Consider the following 19,747-nt stretch of genomic DNA (forward strand, 5'->3'; position numbering starts at 1 on the left):
GATTCAAGGCATGACTCCCTAGATTCCACAAGAGAACCAATAATCTGGGTTGCGATCTGAGATTTTTCCTCCCTCCCCATTAAATTACCATTGTGTCAGCATCAACTTCATTTAGTAAACAGGAAAGAAACCACTCAGACAACTGTTCACTCAACTCCATTTGAATTGCAATCAAGTGTACTTTTACTAATTATAAATGAACAGTTGCAAAGTAAAGCTGAGTCTGGTTAATTAGGCGCGAAAGCGAACAATATCATGTATAATTCAATCCCCTCCCCTTGGCACTCCTGTTCATAGTCCAATTATAATGCACCCAACTGTCAGGTAGGAGATAACTTCAAAAGTCATCATCAGGATGGAATGCTGGACAGTTGGCCTTGGCGGGAAACTCCCTTCTTCCACATGCGCAGTAAGATGGTCAGATCAGCGTCTAGAAACTTCCTCCAGCACATCACGATTCTCCTCCCAGATACCATGCCCCCCCTCCCCGTTTCAATGATAGCCGAAGCAGCAGCAAAGCAGAGGCTGACACATTGTTTTACCATTGAAATTGTTTTGTTGTACAGAACATATATATGCATTGTTTATTTAGGAAACAGATCATCTATACAACATCTTCCAACAAAATGGATACTCATACCAAGGTAAAGTTAATGGTTCCCCCACACATATGTGGTAGTCATTGCAAGCTCTAGGGGCAGTGCTCATCTCAGTTCTAAGCCGAAGAGCCAGTGCTGTCCGAAGATATCTCCGTGGTCATGTGGCTGGCATGACTAAATACCAAAGGCACGTGGAGCACTGTTACCTTCCCACCAAGATGATGCCTATTTTTCTACTTGCATTTTTTACAGGTTTTCAAACTGCTAGTTTGGCAAAAGCTGGGAGAAGTAACGGGAGCTCACTCCATTATGCGGCACAAGAGATTTGAACCACTGAAGTGCTGACCTTCTGATTGACAATCTCAGCATCTTAGCCACTGAACCACCACATCCCCTAATACACATACTATTTTATCAAAAATTGCCTGACTGCTCAAGCTACTACAGCATAATAAAAAAAAAACCTTTGAAAAGGATAATACTACAATACATTGACAACATCTCAGAAGCCACCAACAGACAATTACAAACACATAGCATCACATAGCACCATGAACCAACTAAAGCCCTCTGAAGTATCCTAAGTAAATCAAAAGGCCCAGCAGCCCCAGAAGAAGAAGTAATTAAAAAGCCAAAATGGAAGCAAAGTTCTAACCAGTTCTTCAAAACCCAGGTTAGCAGACTAACAATCAACAAGTAAACAACATAGGTTACTCAATCTACAACTATTTATTGGCCATCGGAGTTATAACAGCACTGAAAAAGTGACTTACTACAGTTTTTTTCACACTTATGACCTTTGTAGCATCCTCCTAGTTACATGATCAAAATCTGGACACTTAGCAACTGGCATGTATTTATGACATTTGCATGTCCTGGGGTCATGTGATCCAGCCTTTGAGAACTTCTGAAGAGCAAAGTCAATGGGGAAGCCAGTTTCATTTAACAAACATGTTACTAACTTAACAACTGCAGTGATTCACTTAACAACTGTGACAAGAAAGGCTGTAAAATGGGGCAAAATTCACTTAACAACTGAATTACTTATATCTTGCTCTCAACTATGAGAGAGACTTTAAAAAGGACATTAAGCCAGCTGCTTTCACTTCCTAATCATTTCGGGAAATAATTTATCTAAGCATAGCATGGATATTACAGACTTTCAAAAACAGTTTATTTTGATGCCAGGTGAATTTTACCTTCTTTGATGCAAAATAAATAAATAAATGAATGAATGAATGAATGAATGAATGAATGAATGAATGAATGAATGAATGAATGAATGAATAAATAAATAAATAAATAAATAAATAAATAAATAAATAAATAAATAAATAAATAAAAACTTAAGAGTTGGGAAAATACAGGAAAAGGAGATTTTTATTTAAGAAAGTTATAAATGGACTAGGAGGCCAGAAGAATTTGGAACAGTTGTACTGTTGATGTAAGATTTGGGAAAAAAAATAAGTACAGTAATTAAATAATGCACCATGGGAGGTGACTGAGATAGGTATCTGTATTAGGAATTGAAATTCTTTGAATGTTACAAATGGACAATTGAAAGGATTTGAGTAATTTATACAAATAACAAATGTAGGATACAAATAAATAAGGAATGAGGCAGTCCCCTTTTAAACCTGGGTTTAGCATTCTTGTAAAAGAACACCTGAATGGTTAGTTTACAGGTTGCATTGGTTTCTGCAATGGGTCTAGCATTTTTTTAAAAAGTACTAAGCCTTGTCTGCAAATTGCCCAACAAACAAGCTAAAGACCAGAGAAGGGATTAAACAGAAGGAATGACAATGGTGTTTTTTTGTTTTTTTTTGTCTTTCTCCAAACTGCCTTTTTAAAGCCGGGATGCTGATGATTGAACAACTTGATAGATGCTTAAACTTGTAGTTTAATTTGCGGTAAGTTTCTGCATGCCTACATTGCCCGGCCCCATTCTGTCTCCCATTAAGAAGAGTGATTGGTGGTTGTTCTCCACACTGGAAGGTGATGCTCAATCAGAGGGAAAATGAAGCCAGGAATCAACTCATTACTTTCCTTCAATTACTTTTATAGTGTAAGGATAGTGACTTATAGTAGTCTTGTTCTTGAGACCAAATAAGGATCAGCCATGGGGGCCCATCCTATTTTTTTTCTGCTCATCCAAGGTTTGGCAATTCTATTTGATGCTTTTTGAGGAATAGAAATTGGGTCATTTATAGGTATAGTTGCTTATCTTTTTTAAATGAAGCCATCCCAATTTCCACCTGAAAGATACAGGATTACAAATTGGGAGCATTTGTTTACTCAATGGACAAATCCCATTGTTCTAGAAGGAAAGAAAGAAAGCAAATCTCATTTACTTAATGGACTGTAGACTAGTTCAACCACTTGAGGAAGACATTTGTCACAATATGTAACATTACTGCACAGTAGAGAATACTCTTCACAGAGATCTTCTTATTAATGTTTATTTTAGGTAGTAAACATGTAGTATGTTGTAGCATAAAGAAATATGTCTATTTATAGACATATAAATAGACATATACATAAATGTCAAATTCCCATTTGTCCTCTATGAAGCTTGATCTATATAGGCTTCACAATATTCTTACAGCGTTCCTCCTTCAGAGCTCTGAAGGGCTGATGAACACACTCCATTAGCCCACATTACTACTTCCGGTTCAGTTGTTACAATAGGAAAGTAATCTCAGTTGTTCAGAAACCATTGACAAATCAGAGCCCTTTGCTGATCCCATTACAAGGAAAATAATAAATTTGGAGATTTGATGTGTAGGAATGGACTGAAATTAGATGGCATAAGATCCTTTAATTATTTGATCTGATCTATAGCTGAGTCCTTAGATTATCCCCTTTTTAAAAGGTAAAGGTTCCCCTCACATGTATGTGCTAGTTGTTTCTGGCTCTAGGGAGCAGTGCTCATCTCTGTTTCAAAGCCGAAGAGTCAGTGCTGTCCGAAGATGTCTCTGTGGTCATGTGGCCAGCATGACTAAACACCAAAAACACACGGAATGCTGCTACCTTACCACCAAAGGTGGATCCTATTTTTCTACTTGCATTTTTACATGCTTTCGAACTGTTACCCCTTTTAGGTATGGTCTTATTTAGCCTATAAACCAAAACAAGTTCATCCAGGTTCTGTCATCCGTTTACAGTCTCATCATAAGTAGAGACTGTACGTAGGAGTGAAAATAGACACTTTAAACTTTGCAGAAGATTATTTCAGCATCTTTTTTAGTATGCCATTGAAAAATTGCAATTTTCTTTCCAATTGTAAGTATGCAAGAATAGGCATACTAGGAGTGAACACCTTTCTTATAAATAGAAGATTGTGCTTTTAAAATATGAAAAATAAGAAAATAATTTAATACTTAAATATTTCTTGAAACCTAAAGAAGGCTTTTTGAGTTTGTGGGATCCTTATTTTGCCTTCAAAGTATTGAAGGCTGGACCAAGGGAATAAAACAATGTAGTTGGAGTTCTTCCAATAATGTTTGGTGATAATAAAAATTACAACTGTTTCTGGAGCCACTGTCCATGTTTTTCAAATCCTGAAGTTGTAAGATGTATACCATGATATGTTATACTATACTATTAATTACTCCTATCTGCAAGTATGATAGTTATTCCCACAGAGGAAAATACCATAGTACCATGTTAAGAAAATCATTAAAAAATAATGTTTCTTATATTGTTTCTTAATAAGTATTCAGAATGGAAAGAGGTATGAAATTGATTTCTAAATCTTTTTTTCTCAGCTGGCAAATTAGGTTGCCTACATCACTGATTGCAGATATAATTGCAAGATTTTTGTAGAGTCCCTGTAATGTTCACTACATGTAGTCAGATAGGCCTCTCCCTCCCACCCAAAAAAAAAATGAGTTCATGTAGGAAGATTTACTATTGTTCGCTCGATAAATATAATGAATTTGTCTGTGTTGTCAATATGGGCAAAGGGGACTATTCATACCATCACAAGTTGGAAGCGGATGGCTCCACCAGTGGTTCTTCTCACAAAGCAGAGGCTCCTCGTGATTTAGTCTGTAGCCTGGGTCACACCCAAATGACACAGTTGATCCAATGGAAAAATCATGTCCATAACGATGACCATGTACAGGTATACCAGGGTCCAAACAGGAGTAGGTATTAACCATTACACCTGAAGTTCAGGAAAAGAGAAAGAAATACACAATAAATTAACCACAAGATAATATGATATGACATGATAGCTGTGTTCCAATAGCTCAAGGGCTGCCCCAAAGAAGAGGGAGTCAACTTATTCTCCATGTACCTTAAGGCAAGACAAGAAGCAATGAAGGAAACTAGTCAAGGAGAGAAGCAACCTAAAACTAAGGAGAAATTTCCCAACAGTGAGAACCATAAACTAGTAGAACGATTTGCCTCCAGAAGTTGTGGTTTTCTTCAACTCTGGAGTTTTTAAGAAGATATTGGACACCCATTTGTCTGAAATGGTATAGGGTTTCCCAATTGAGCAGGGGGTTGTACTAGAAAACCTCCCAGGTCTCTTCCAACTCTGTAATTTTGTTATTCTATTAAATGAAGCATTTAACTACATAGATAGTCCTTGACTTATGAACACAGTTAGGACCAGAATTTCTCTTGCTAAGCAAGGTCATTGTTAAGTGAGTTGCATCCAATTTTATGAACCTTTTTTCCCCCGCTACGGTTATTAAGTTAATCATATGGTCATTAAGAGACTTCCAAGTCCCCCATTCACTTTGCTTGAAGAAAACTGGCTGGGAAGGCCACAGATGGCAATCACATAAACCCAGGATGCTGCAACCGTTGTACATGCCAGTTGCCAAGCACCTGGATTTTGATCATATGACTGTAAGGATGCTGTGGTCAGAAATGGGAGCTCAGTTCAGAAGTTACTTTTTTCAACATTGTTTTAAATTACAATGGATGATTGTAAGTCAAGGATTACCAGTATATGCCATATTTTTTGGAGTATAAAATGCATTTTTGCATTTTTGGCCTCCCGAAATCCCGTCCCATGCATTTTGTTTTTTATAAAAATTGACACGCAGAGGGTTTGGGAGACCTGCAAAGTGCTCCTGGGGGCTGGGGAGGACAGAAACGAGTGAAAACGAATGAAAAATGGGCCTGTTGTTTCTCAAAAATGGGGTGGTTTTTGCCCTCCCCAGCTGCTAGGAGCACTCTGCAGGCCTTCCAAACTCCCAATTTTTTGTTTCTTTTTGCCCTTCCCATGCCTCCACAAAGTGTGCAAAGGGTTTGGGAGGCCTGAAGAATGCTCCTGGGGGCTGGGGAGGGCAAAAACTTTTTTTTTTAATTTACCTCTTTAAAATCTTGATGTATCTTATATTCTGGTGCATCTTATAGTCTGAAAAATATGGTAATACATTTTCAGGAAGATTTTAAAACAAAGGAATGTCTAAGACATGACTATCAAAGTGTTAGTCTATTCTATGGACTTTGGAAGCCACTAAGACCTGAGCTGGAACTTTATAATTATCCCAGTAGTATATCAACACTTTTTTTTAAGTTAAAGGGGGGGGTGTCAGTTTTGACAGTGTAGCAGTATTACCTTCATCACTCTGAAGTAGAGAGTGGAAGTACCAAATAATGACAGCTTTCAAACCATGGAACTGAAAGAATGGAAAGGTTGAAAGTTATTATGAATATAGAGATATTCATGATAACTTTCAACCTTTCCATTCTTTCAATTCCATGCTTTGAAAGCTGTCATTATTTGGTACTTCCTATCCTGGTCATCAGTGGAGGAAATTTAGGGTTCATTTCCCTACAATCTTGATTGCTATGTTTGAAAAGACAGTCAATGTTCTGACCCAACACTCCACTCTAGTAAACATTTTCCAGATCTCTTTTTACTCATAGGTTGTAATTTGTGCATTTACACTTTTCCATCTCGCATAAATATTGCTGATTCAATCCATTTTTTATAACTCAAATATCTGAATTAGAAATGCCTGAGGGAAATGCTGATAACTAGGATATTGTAACTGGAGACCTATATCATTACTTGGCTAATCTATAGCAAACCAGGAGCTCAGCATCCACCTTAAAGGTTACAGGAGTCAAGAAACAATCTTTCATATTTATGATTAATAAATATATTGGTATCAGGTTTATGCATGTCTTATGACCACAACCTGTAAGCACCGAGGGAAAGTGATAGCTAAGACTATGAAATATATTTATATCAGTATTTATTTCATGTAGTCAGGGAACAATAATACACAGTATGTTTACCAAAGAATATGGAGAAAAAATTACTTACTTTCATAGTGGATTTTGAATCCGTTATTAGATCGACTATTATCTGTTGTAAACAGGAGATAAATGAAATTGCTGCTACTGAATAAAAATTGAGGGACTTGTGTACCATTGTAAGATCCAAGAAGTGGTGACAAAAGATTTGGTCCATCATGTACTTCAAGAACATCGTAATTGAGTTCTGTCTGGAATCTAAGTTGGAGAAGCACACAGAGACATAAAATATAATCAAAGACTGCATGCTCAGAAAACTGTTAAACTTACTGTTTGAAAAAATAATAATCTTGTTTTCTAGGTCCTTCAAAGTCCTATTCCAATTACATTTTTCAAATACTAATGATGAGTAGAGTGTATTTCTTTATTTCATCACTGTTCTAAACCATGGCAAATATTACTATAGCATGTCTCAGAACTCCATATGTTTCCGAACAACTTTAAACACATGCATTTTGCCTATCAAATGTGCAATACATCAATTTCACTTCTATGGTGATAGTGTTTAGTCACTTTATTTATACCCCTTTATGCTGTTTTACAAGTGGACTGTATAATGCGGGAAGTCATGTGGTGAACTCACAAGGGTTCTCCCAATCTAGAAGCTAAGCTTAGAGGAAAAATCCTAGGAGTATGTGAAATATTGCCAACTGAAATAACTTTTGCAAATTATATTTATAGATCATCCTATTTCTTTGAGCACATCATTTTAATAAATGTTTTCCTTGAAAGAATTTGGCTAAAGTATACAGGTGGTGTCCCAAAGGTGCTTTTTCAAGAGGCAACTGGACTTTCTTGTATTTCTTTGAAGATGTTTCACTTCTCATCCAAGAAGCTTCTTCAGGTATGACTGGATGGTGGGGAATGGAAAGATTTATATTCCTTGCAGATTGCTGGTCATTTGCAATCTTTTAGAGAGCTGTTGAGACCACTTGGGGGGGAGGGTTATCTGTTTTCTCAGGGTCACCTCTTAAAAAAGCACCTTTGGGACAACCATGGCCTGGATAACTGAGAATCTCCACTAATATATAAGATTTTATTTTGTTTTGAGGTGACTATTCAACTAGCTTTAGTTTGAAGTTTTCTTGGCAAGATTTTGGAAGTAGTTTGCCATTGTCTGCTTCCTAGAGCTGACAGAGAGTGACTGGCCCATGGTCACCCAGCTGTGTTTATGACAGAGGCAAAACTAGAACTGATGTTAAATCAGTTTCTAGTTTGTTATTACAACAAACTGGCTCTTTAAGATATCACTAGGGTTGAACCATTTTTAGGAAGACTTGTTAAGCTACTGAAATACATTTCTCAAGTTGGGTGCTGAATCATCAAAGTTCTATGTTGTCTGAAAAATTCAGCATGGCTGCCTCAATTCCTGGTAATCCCTGAGCTTATTGCATGTGCCTGCAATGTGCCTAAAACAATGTGTTCTAGGATTGTTGTTGAAATAAACACAATATGCTGCCTATGTACAATATACTACACACAATATACAATATACACCAAGGATATCTACAAGATGCGATGAGGGTGAAGAAAGGCAAGGTGACAGTCACAAGGAAGCCACAATCAAAGCTTCACCCCATTTTAATGAGTGGGTGGAGATTAAATCACATGGCCAGGGATGCTACCTTGATATTCCCTCTGACTGAGTAGCATATCCAGAGTCATATTTCAGGCCCTTTGGAGTTTACGTCTTAGGGATACCCACATTTGAGGACCCAGAGCAATGTTCTGACTCTGTAAAAACCAAGGCTGTAAACCCCTTTGAAACAATATATGTCTATTGCTATTGCTACAATATTTGTTGCCAGTCCAAGCAAGCTGTCAGGCCTGCAGCCATATTCCTTTCGGATCTTTGGCCTGCCACATTTTCTATTATTCTACTATGTATTTCTATTGTGGGAAAATGGGAGGAGCAATTGTACAGAGTTAGATGCTATGTAGCCATAACAAAATTCTTTCTAGTAAACCAAGGTCATCCTTTTGTCTCTGTACCTCTGCACCTAACCGTAACTGGATGGATGGAACTGCAAGCATGGCAGTGGAAGATTGGACCATGTGATAGACTTGTGGGTGTGGGGGCAAGATCGTGAACTTTCAATTGGGTGGGGAAAACTGGGAAGCTTTCAGATTTGGGTTTTCCCAGATGTGCCAGCATGGCTCTCTTTATAAATTGGAACTTTGAGCAATACTTTGCCTTGGACTCTGATTTAATTTTGGATGCTATTTGGAACCCTGACACAAGCATAATCAAGTTATAATTTCCTATTGACAAATCTAAAGCAATACACACCAGAAACTGTACATGACATTTCACATTTAATACCACAAGTCAAAAACTAATGCTTCTACAACTTTACCACATAAGAATTGTAGCATTTTAATTTAATTCCTATACAAATGTGACAATTGAAATTTATTGTGTTTTTACATTTCCATTTTACCATGACTTAATATCAGTTATCACAAGAAATATGATAACATTAAATATTTTGCAAAGGCAAACATGTAGAAACCTGTGTATAAATATCTAAGTCTGGACATTTATTACATTAGATTCAGTCAGGATTTGAATCAACTAACTGAACATAATGAAGCTTATCTTAGCCTGTTTGACTAACTGAAATGTTATTGGTTTCTGTATCTCCATATATGTTTATCATAATTGAACCATTTCTTTTACCTCAGAATCAAATATTTATTGAACAAGCCATAATGCAATGTTCTAAAAGTAAAAAATCTTATGAAATAAATATTAATTGAAATTACTGAAACAAAATAATATCCAAGTAGATAGCATCAATGTACGAAGACGGGACGTTTTGATCTTAGCCACAACACAGTCTCACTGCAAATTTCTCACTTTCGATATGTTCTACATCCTGTGTAAGATGGATATGCAAATATTTTAATATATTTGTTTCTTAAACAAATTTACATGGCTGCTCATCTACCTGAAGGATTTCTGGGTGGGAAATAAGATTTTTTTAAAAATATATATTTCGAACAATAAACCTAAAATAAAAAACAACAAAAAACACATTGTGGTCTGGATAAAACTTGCATGCATTAATCAACAATACCTCCTAGCTTCATGAACAGGTCTTAACTGCTTTCCTGAAGGCCAACAGAATTGAGACCATCCATTTTATCGGGGATGCCTATGGAATAAGGCAGACACCACAACAAAAAAAGACACATTTCTGTGTGTCTTTCAGCAGGTGCACAGTTTGCCAAGAGCATGTTCCCTCTGCCAAACCTAGTAGGATGAGCAAAATGCATCAGTTCCCTGTATGGCTTTAAACCTGATGAATTGAACTCAGAAGTCTATTGGGAATCACCACACAGTAGCCATGTTATATGGGCATAATATTACTGCCTATGCTGCTGCAGTTTAGAACAGCACAGCTTTTGCATCAGCGGTTGATTTCACAGAAGCTAACCACCGGTTCGCCGCACATACACATGCTCACTTTATGAGCCCATAGAGGGCATAGAGCCGGGGTGGTTAGGTGTGGCAGTCACCTGCAGGTCACCACTACCAGTTCACTTGAATCGGCCCAAACCGACTGAATACCACCTTTGTTCTGCATGCTCTTCAAGCACATCTCCACATGGAATGCATTGTAATCTCTAACTGGGAACTGGGAGCTCAGTGATTCATGAGATTAGAATACTGGGCCGATGATCGGTAGCCTCATGTTAAAGACCTGTTCCTGCTGCAGGGCAGGGTGAGCTCCTCTCACATGCTTCAGCTCCCACCAACCCAGCCATTTGAAACCAGGTGACAGTAAGTAGATCAATGAGTACCACTTTTGTGGGCAACTTCACAGGGATGGGAAAGGAGCCCCCAACTGGACATCCTTTATACAGAGGTTATGTCACCAGCAAATCCTTTCACCATTCTTTCTGACATGGAAGTTTTAGTTTGGGAACTGACTAAATCATGAGTGATTATGAGCAGCAGATCCCAATCTAAGAATGAGCACAACTTGCAGACAAGATGGCTGTGTGCAAAGGCTCTTCTAACCACAACTGCCACTTGATCTTCAAGAAGAGCTGTCAGTCCAGAAAAACCTCAAGATTGCAGACCAAACCTAACTTAACTTTTTTCTAAATCACTCAAAGATTATATTGTGAGTTTAAAGTACCTTCTAAACCATCCCTTTTGGAAAATAAAACATAGATTTGTATTGAATTATTACAATATTCTTTCAATGCAGCTGGTTTTTAATGTGCAATCTGTCCTCTTGAACTTTGTTTACTGAAGCTGAAACTGAGTGTCTTGTTTTTATAGAGAACACTTGATGAATTATTAAATCGGGCACGACTGAATAGCAATTTTCTCTACTCCCCCACACCCACTAAGAAACAAACACCAAAAATGGGAAGAACATTACTAATGCTAACTGTTCTAAGAAGACAAGTATTTTCACTATATTGCCTAAGGCAAAATTACATTTGAAAGAGAAATGCATGTATCTGATTCACCAAATGATTTCTTGAAAAGTGATTCAATGTATTAATTGTCAAATGCATACATGCCTCTTCACTAAATGATATTTCATGGTGAAAATCATACTTTAGTTATAAAGAAGCATAAGCTCAGGTTAAATATCTTTCCACAGCAAGTAGCAAAAAAAAAAAAATTCCTCAGTATCCAAGCAACTAAGAAAATCCAAAGAACATTAAGTTTACCTGTAATCAGATTTGAAATATACAGTACAATATTATTCTGTGGAATGAATTAATTGTTTCAAATCCAAGATCATTAGTCTAATGCAGTACTTAACAACATGCTGATTAACTACTGGCATTTAAACTGTAATGATTATGTTCCAATTGTCACGCTAAGATAAAAGTTCTAATTCATATTACCTTCTCTAGTTGTTTCCCATTTTTGTGAAAATGCATCAACCTGTAACATTTAACAGATCATGTCATCACTTTTCCAATTGAAGTAAAAAGGGAAACGTGTTTATGCTATGGAACTTAGAGTCTTATTCGGGATCAGTTGCATGAATTTTCAATTTGAAAGATAGCTTTGAAAATGGAGGTCAGATCTTCTACAAACAAATTAATATGTAAATTAGATTTTATTCATTTTTTCTATTTAAAGAATTTGGCTAACCTGGATCATTTAGCCAAATGCTTAATATCAAAATCAGGGATTTGCCTAGATAGATTTGCATCATTGAATAGGAGAAACAGTATAGTGAAGCAGTCATCTAAGCTAAATTTCCAGAAAGAATGTTTGAGAATTATATCAGTAGGAGAAAATTTGTAGGGGTAACTAATTTTTCTTCTCAATTCAGAAAAAGAAAAAAAAAACGGATGAAGTCAGGCTACCTTTAAACTTTTAAATTCTTGGTTATTCATCCTGTATGGATATCTCCACTGTCATAGATATCTAAGAACAGACACTAAGGCTACAGTAAGAATAAAAACAAATTGTGTTCCATTTTGTATACTATTGTTATCTACTACATATATTTAAATAAATATATGTAGTACATCAAATGATATTTGGAGGAAACAGTTCAAGAAAGTTTCTTTTCCATCAAACATTGAACTCTGATTATTAGGAGTAGCGGCAGTTTGGGTGGTTAATTGTTGTTATGTTTTTACTTCCTTGTAATGTGATGAGAGTCTGTGAATTGTGATAGGCTATAAAAATCTATAAAATAAACTAACTTTTCAGTTTTATCTTAGCAAATTACAATTTCTGTGAATTTATTTATTATGGAAAAGTTCCATGAGAAATTTTGTTTGCAAATGTTAAAATAAACTATTTACTTCTTGGATTTTTCAGTGTTTAGGATTAAGGGCTTTTTAGCATGTGGTAAAGGAAATGTATCTATTATAGACCAATATTCCCTTCTACATGAGAAAAGTAGAACAGGGTGGGGCAATCTGTAATTCCCACAAGGGTCCTTCAGTGCGTTTTTCTTTCTTTCTTTTTAATATAAGAATAAGAGTATGTTTGGGAAAGCTCCATCTCCACCTAATCAAAAGCAGATGTTTGGTTTGTGATATTAGTATATTAGATGAAACCCAAATACTTTGGCCACCTAATGAGAAGGAAGGACTCATTGGAGAAGAGCCTAATGCTGGGAAAGACTGAAAGCAAAAGAAGAAGGGGACGACAGAGAATAAGGGGGCTGGATGGAGTCACCGAAGCAGTCGGCGTGAGCTTAAATGGACTCCAGAGAATGGTAGAGGACAGGAAGGCCTGGAGGAATCCATGGGGTCATGATGTGTCAGACACAATTTCACAACTAACAACAACAACCAGTACATTACAAGTTGTGCTGACTAGCTTCCAAAGAATATAGGGGCAAAGTTGAATCTCAAAGCATTGCCTATATATGAAGTAGAGAACCATAGGCTTAGAGAAAGTGAAGTCAATTTAAAAAAGGGAGAAGAAGGGGAAAATAGCAATCAAATGTAAATTTCCCTCTTTTAGTCTTTCTGTTCGTTCCCTTTCTTTCCATCTTTTTTGAGATACGTCTTTTAGAATTATAAAAAAGAGTTTTGAAGATGAATGAGAAAAGAAACAGCAGCAGCAGCAACAACAAAGCAACATAATTCCAAAACATCTGGAATACCACTTGAACACCACTTCCATTGACAAAATCACAACAAATCATTTGCAAATGGCAGCTTTACTTGGAACAGTTTACATCCTACAATAATACCTTTGATACCATCAAACAGCAATACCTGTCTATTCTAGGTCCTTGACAAATCCTGTCTAAACATTTGTCAATCCACACATACACGCAATTTTTTTTAAAAAAAAATTACTACTGTTATGACATGTTTTAAAATGATACATTTTACATACATATACCCACAATTTTATACTATATATTATATGCTTTTATCACTGGACGGAATATGAAGCTATCATGATTAATTAGTAACCATCAGGATATTTCAGGTATCACAAAGGAAGGTTGTGTTCTGGATCTACACATCTAAGTTGTTATTCATTTATTTTTATTTATTTATTCATTTATTAGTCAAATTTACGGACCACCGATCATACTCTCAGTGGGCAGTACCCAATACAAAACTTTAAAACTGTATAAAAATACTATATTTCAATAAAAGGAGGCAAGTTCCATTGGGAGACTTAGTTTGTGGTTATTATGATGCATTAGACAAGCAAGACAGTACAAGCAAAAAAAAGTTTAAAAAATTTAAAACTAAAAACAAATATTAAAGAAAGAGACAATTTTCTAAACACCTATGTATGTATTCTGTCCTGACATTAGAGAATCTCGATAGATGCCTTTACTATAATCTAATACCCTGTATATAAGTACATCTTAATTGTAGCACTATCATTAAATTATGTTACAGAATAGTGGGGAATTCACACAGAATTTTCAAAACCTGTATGTTCCATCACTTTGAGCTTACAAAAGAGTAGTAATCACTCAATCTCCATCAAACCCTTAAGTCATGAAATTAGAGTAAATATCCTTTATCACTGAATCCAATGCATAACAGTGTTATACATTCTATGACCCAGGCACCTCTACAAGTTTTTCACTGAAGTACAAATAAAAGAAAACATGATTAACAAAAATTGGCTTCTGCTACAAAATCAATAATAATAAAAGCTTTTAATTAACTCCAGTTTCAACAGACAAGGTGTTTTTACCAGAGCATCTTAGAAAAAAATGTAAGAGACATTCTTAAGCATTGCATCCTTTGCAGAAAATTCTCTTAAATTTATGTAACTATGTCAATTTGCATCACTGTGTAATTACATAATTGCATGAATCACCCATTTAGACTATTTGTATCATGAGGTCACAAATCATGAAAATCACTGTAAATATCCTGATTTGTGTCATCTGTAATGATGTCATGACAAAAAAAGAACATATATCAGTGCAAAAGACTTTTGGATTTAATGGACGTTCAGAAGCAATGGACACCTTCCTCCTACCCTGCGGGTCCATTAAATCAAGGTTTTGTTTTTCTGCTGTAATCTCCTGGCCATCAGTTTAAAAGTAAAAAAAAAAAAAAAACAGAAGGAGAAAAAAGAAAGCTTTTGTCAAGACCTTTCAAATGTAATTTTGATAGAGTGTCCTGGTTCTGCTTCAATCACCCACTCACAATTCAAGGAGTCTTTATAATAGCCAGGCCAGCCTGGGGAAAGGATGACTCCACTGGGGGCTGCAAAATGTCCACCACATGGAGCTATAAAGAAGAAAACAGCACATTGTTATTATCAGGGTAGAACAGTCATCATGCTCAGATTTCTGAAATAAAAGGAAATCAGTAGAAAGGAAGGCTGGAAAGAAGGAACTAGCTTATCTTCAGAACTTGAGTCAAAGTGAAGTATAAATCAAGCAAAGTCAGAAATAATCTAGTGGAGCCATAAACTGGCATTGCAGTCCTATACAGTAGAATAACTATTTATTATTTAAAGATTATTGAGTCTGTCGTCTGAACCTCTATCAACACAGACACAGACTTCAACGGATAACTACAATTGCAGAAAAAAACAATTGCTACCAACCTGCCTTCCATTAAAGACTTGTATACTGCCCAAGTTAAAAAGAGGGCTGTGAAAATATCTACAGACCCCTCACACCCTGGACATACATTGTTTCAACTTCTACCGTCAAAACACTATAGGGCAATGCACACCAGGAAAACTAGACACAAGGACATTTTTTTTCCTGAATGCCATCCTTCTGCTAAACAACTAATTCTCCAACACTGTCATATTACATACTAAGACTGTATTACTATTATTTTTTCTCTTTCTTCCTAGTATCTATTTCTTCCCACTTATGACTATAACCATGTTGCTCATATCTTTAACATTTATATTGTTTTATTTGTTTCCTAGTATAATTTAATTGCTTATTAGTAACCTATGACTCTCACTAATTGTTATATCTTATGATTCTTGATAAATGTATTCTATTTTATTTTTCTCTATGTACAGTGAGAGCATATGCACCAAAAACAAATTCCTTGTGCGTCCAATCACACTTAGATAATAAAGAATTCTATTCTATTCTATTCTATTCCATTCTATTCTATTCCATGCTACGCTACGCTACGCTACACTACGCTACGCTACTCTATTCTACTCTATTCTATTGTAACAAGTCCCTAGTTCAGAATTTATTACTCTCAGGAGTAACTGAGAAACAGGAGGGAGAATGAAACATAGTCCTATCCTACTATCACTACTATAAGTTTTAAAATTTTGTTGCCATTTCTCAATACCTCCTTCCCATGATTGGTTTTTTGGTTGTTGTTGTTTTGTGAAGGGGAGGATATTCAGTTTCACTTCTGAGCTATATTTTTATATTCCATCACAACGAAAAAGCTACAAAAGCAATGTGCTTTTCTAAAGAAGTCATTAAATTACTATACTGCAGTATGGGAATATTAACACTGAATGCTCTTTCATGTTTATTACAAGGACTATTCAAACTGTTGCCTAGAAGCAGTGGCACTCACAACCAGTAAATCCGATGAAAGCTGTGTTGTGCCATTGCCATTTCTATGTGTGTCATGATGTCATATTTGAAGTGATTATGCTTTCATCAACATGCCCATCCAGTGGTGGGGTTCAACCAATTCGCACCACTTCGGGAGAACCTGTTGTTAAGTTTCTGAGCAGTTTGGTGAACTGGTTGTTGGAAGAAAACATTAGGGCAGAGAACCGGTTGTTAAATTATTTGAATCCCACCACTGTGTGATTCAAATAATTTAAGAGCAAAAATATTTTGTTCTTAAAAATTATCTCAATTTGTCAAAACAAAACAAAATATGCAAATAAAATATTGTAAATGCTAAAATGTGCTTCATTTGTATAATACATTTTACACACTCCAACCCCTTCTCATACATCTTCCTTCACAAAACTGATTGTTTTCACATATACACATCATACCCTCATACCTGTCTGAAATGAAACTGAAAATAATTCATACTTTACAGCAATGGACTTTATCATTCTATCTGGAGCCCTATTTAGTTTCATGAAGCCTGAACATGGATTCTTCCTCTCCTATCACTCCCACTCACACACAGCAAAGAACAGCTAATTTATGTGAGTGACTCAACAGCAGGTTCTTGTGAAAAAAATGATAGATGAATGGATTCTGAAATGGCAACAACTCCTTTATGTATTTATAATATTACTATTATACTTACTATAATATAAAAATCAGTAGAGAAATCTACTTCAGTAAAATAAAACATGTGCTTGGATTTGTTCTTATAGGGAAATATATTTTCATGAACTAATATCTATGGAGATTCTCAATCATCCAAATCATGGTTGTCCCAAAGACGCTTTTCCAAAAGGCAACTGGCCTTTTTTTTTCTTTTTTTTTTCTTTGAAAACTGAAGAAGCTTCTTGGATGAGAAGCAAAACATTTTAAAAGAAGGAAAAGAAATACAGTCCTCTTTTGGAAAAGTACATTTGGGACATTTTTATGAACAGGCTGGGCAAGGTAGTTTGTTGTCAGTGTGCCTGAAAGAACATACAATTTAGATTTTTTTTTTTAAAAATGACCTGCCTTTTTTTTTCATGTATCTCTGCATGTAAAAATGTAAGATCATAATTGTCTGCTGTATTTTGTTCTTCACATTGATCAATGATGGGTCAGGGTAGCAATGTACTATTTAGACTCCCCATAATTGGCCTTGAGTGCCAAACTGACTTCAATATTGAAGAGTATGAAATAGATTAATGTTTGAACAATGTTGTATTAAGGATTAGTTGGTGTCTCCTCAATTACTCCCATTCATCTTTATTAAGTGATGTTATGAACTCTGAAGGCAACAAGCGCCTGATAGATTGTAACCTATAATTGAGGAGTCAATAATTTGTTAGTGTTAGAATATTCATGACTGGCAGAGACATGGTAACAAGGTCAGCCTATGAATAGGCATAGCAACTAAGCCAGCCAATGGGAGCTTAAACAGATCTGAGTCTGTGTTGAGAATCGAAACTAAAACTACTCTATCTGCTCTGAACTCCGAAGTGAAACTAACTGTTCTCTCCTGCTTGTGTTCTGCTTATAACTTCTACCACATTGAAAGAATCTGCTATTTGTATTGTACATTTATTCATCTGTTATTATGTATATAAAGTTAATGAATCCAGTTGAATCAGTTACCTGTGTGTGCTTTCTGGATTTGATTTTTATGCAACAAACTCTGACTGGAAATAATAGGTCAAAGTCAGCACAGAGTGCCAGTTTTGAGAACAAGGAGATGAATTCTGAACTTGGGAGTCAGTTAAAGCTTAGAATGTGTCATCAGCTAACAAAAGCTTAGCAGCAGAAACATCATATTTCCTTGAGTGAAGTCAGTGCCATCTTATCTGATATTGAAAAGGCCTAAAACTCTGTGGCCTTCTCTGATGGTTGGAAACATTTGCATGTTGCTACTCTGTCTGGTACAAGACAGATGACACATATTCTATGTTATGGTAGAGTGATTTTTTTAAAAAAATATTATATACTAGCTGTACCCAGCCACGCGTTGCTATGGCCCAGTCTGGGTGTAGTGGGGCATCAGGTGGTTGCTGCCGTTGGTCGGGACTCAGGATTATTATTATTCTTAACATAAGATTTTCCTTTCCCCTTGTGACTAAATATTTTCATTCAACAATCTAGGAATATCATAAAACCTGGAATAGTTTTTCCTCCTAATATTCCTTGTTTTGTACTATTATTATGTTTTTGTTTTGCTATTTTAATAGTTGATGTTCCAATTGGACGAATGTTAATAGTACACTCTGATGTTTCCATTGACAAATTCTAAAAAAATATTGGTTCAAATAAATCCTTGGAAGGATTTATTGGACTAATCTTTAAAAAAATCTTATTCTTAACTACACATTATTCCTTTAATGAGGCATTTGTCAAATCTCTTTTCAGATTCAGATAAGGTTCTTTTTATCCCCATCTGTTTAACAAGATAAAACTAACATTTGAAAAAAATATATTTACAAAGACATATATTTCCATATGCACAATATTTTTGTTACAAGACTTTTTACCAATTCAGACAAAAAAAAACCTCTTTAAATATTAAAATAAAAATGTTATATTAGATATTTTCTATTCCTCTGAAACAGAGGAATTTGTGTGATGAGAAAGATGATAGATTTTAGAAAACTAGCAGTTTCCATTTGAATGTTTGAAAACCTTTCAATTAGATAAAATCTGACCTGTCGCTATATATACCCAAATAACATGGGATATTATTTTACCGTATTTTCACGACCAAAAGCTGCACCGGATTATAAGCCGCAGTATCAGTTAACGTTAATTTTTCAAACTTTTTCCATATATAAAGCGCACCGGGTTATAAGCCGCACGTTTCCCGACGCTTCTGGACATCTGTTGCAGTCGCGAGGAGCGGAGAAGAGCGCGAAGGTTCTTGGCGCTCCAGGAAGCCGCGAAAGCAGCTGGAGAGGTGCACGGCTTGGTTTATCCTCCCTGGACGTCGCAGCAGCAGCCCCAAGCGCACCGATCTCTGTGTTTTTCGCATCGGGGCATGCTGCAAGAGAGAGTGAGTGAAGACCTTTCCAGATTGCTGGTGGTGGAGGTGCGGGCCCGTCGCCCTGTGCTCAGCAAAAAAAGTCCGGGGGAGTCCTTTGCGCTGGCTGGAAAAGGTCTTCACTCTTCACTCATTCCCTCTTGCAGCACACCCCGATGCGAAAAACACTGAGATCGGTGAGTTTGGGGCTGCTACTGCAACATCCAGGGAGGATAAACCAAACCGCGCACCTCTCTCGCTTCCCAGAGCGCCAAGAACCTTCGCGCTCTTCTCCACACTCTCCTCGGCTCCTCACAACTGCAATAGACGTC

General features: G+C 36.2%; 1 protein-coding gene across 1 annotated transcript in view; it reads right to left on the reverse strand.

The window, feature by feature from the left end:
* Window positions 1-19,747, reverse strand: part of CSMD3 (CUB and Sushi multiple domains 3) — a 791,530-nt gene that overhangs the window by 236,507 nt on the left and 535,276 nt on the right. The window contains 3 exon segments of the mRNA XM_032222292.1: window positions 4,579-4,767; window positions 6,892-7,079; window positions 14,957-15,095. Coding sequence (XP_032078183.1) covers window positions 4,579-4,767; window positions 6,892-7,079; window positions 14,957-15,095 — 516 coding nt within the window.

Source organism: Thamnophis elegans, chromosome 8 (genome assembly GCF_009769535.1).
Source record: "Thamnophis elegans isolate rThaEle1 chromosome 8, rThaEle1.pri, whole genome shotgun sequence".
Classification (NCBI taxonomy): domain Eukaryota; kingdom Metazoa; phylum Chordata; class Lepidosauria; order Squamata; family Colubridae; genus Thamnophis; species Thamnophis elegans.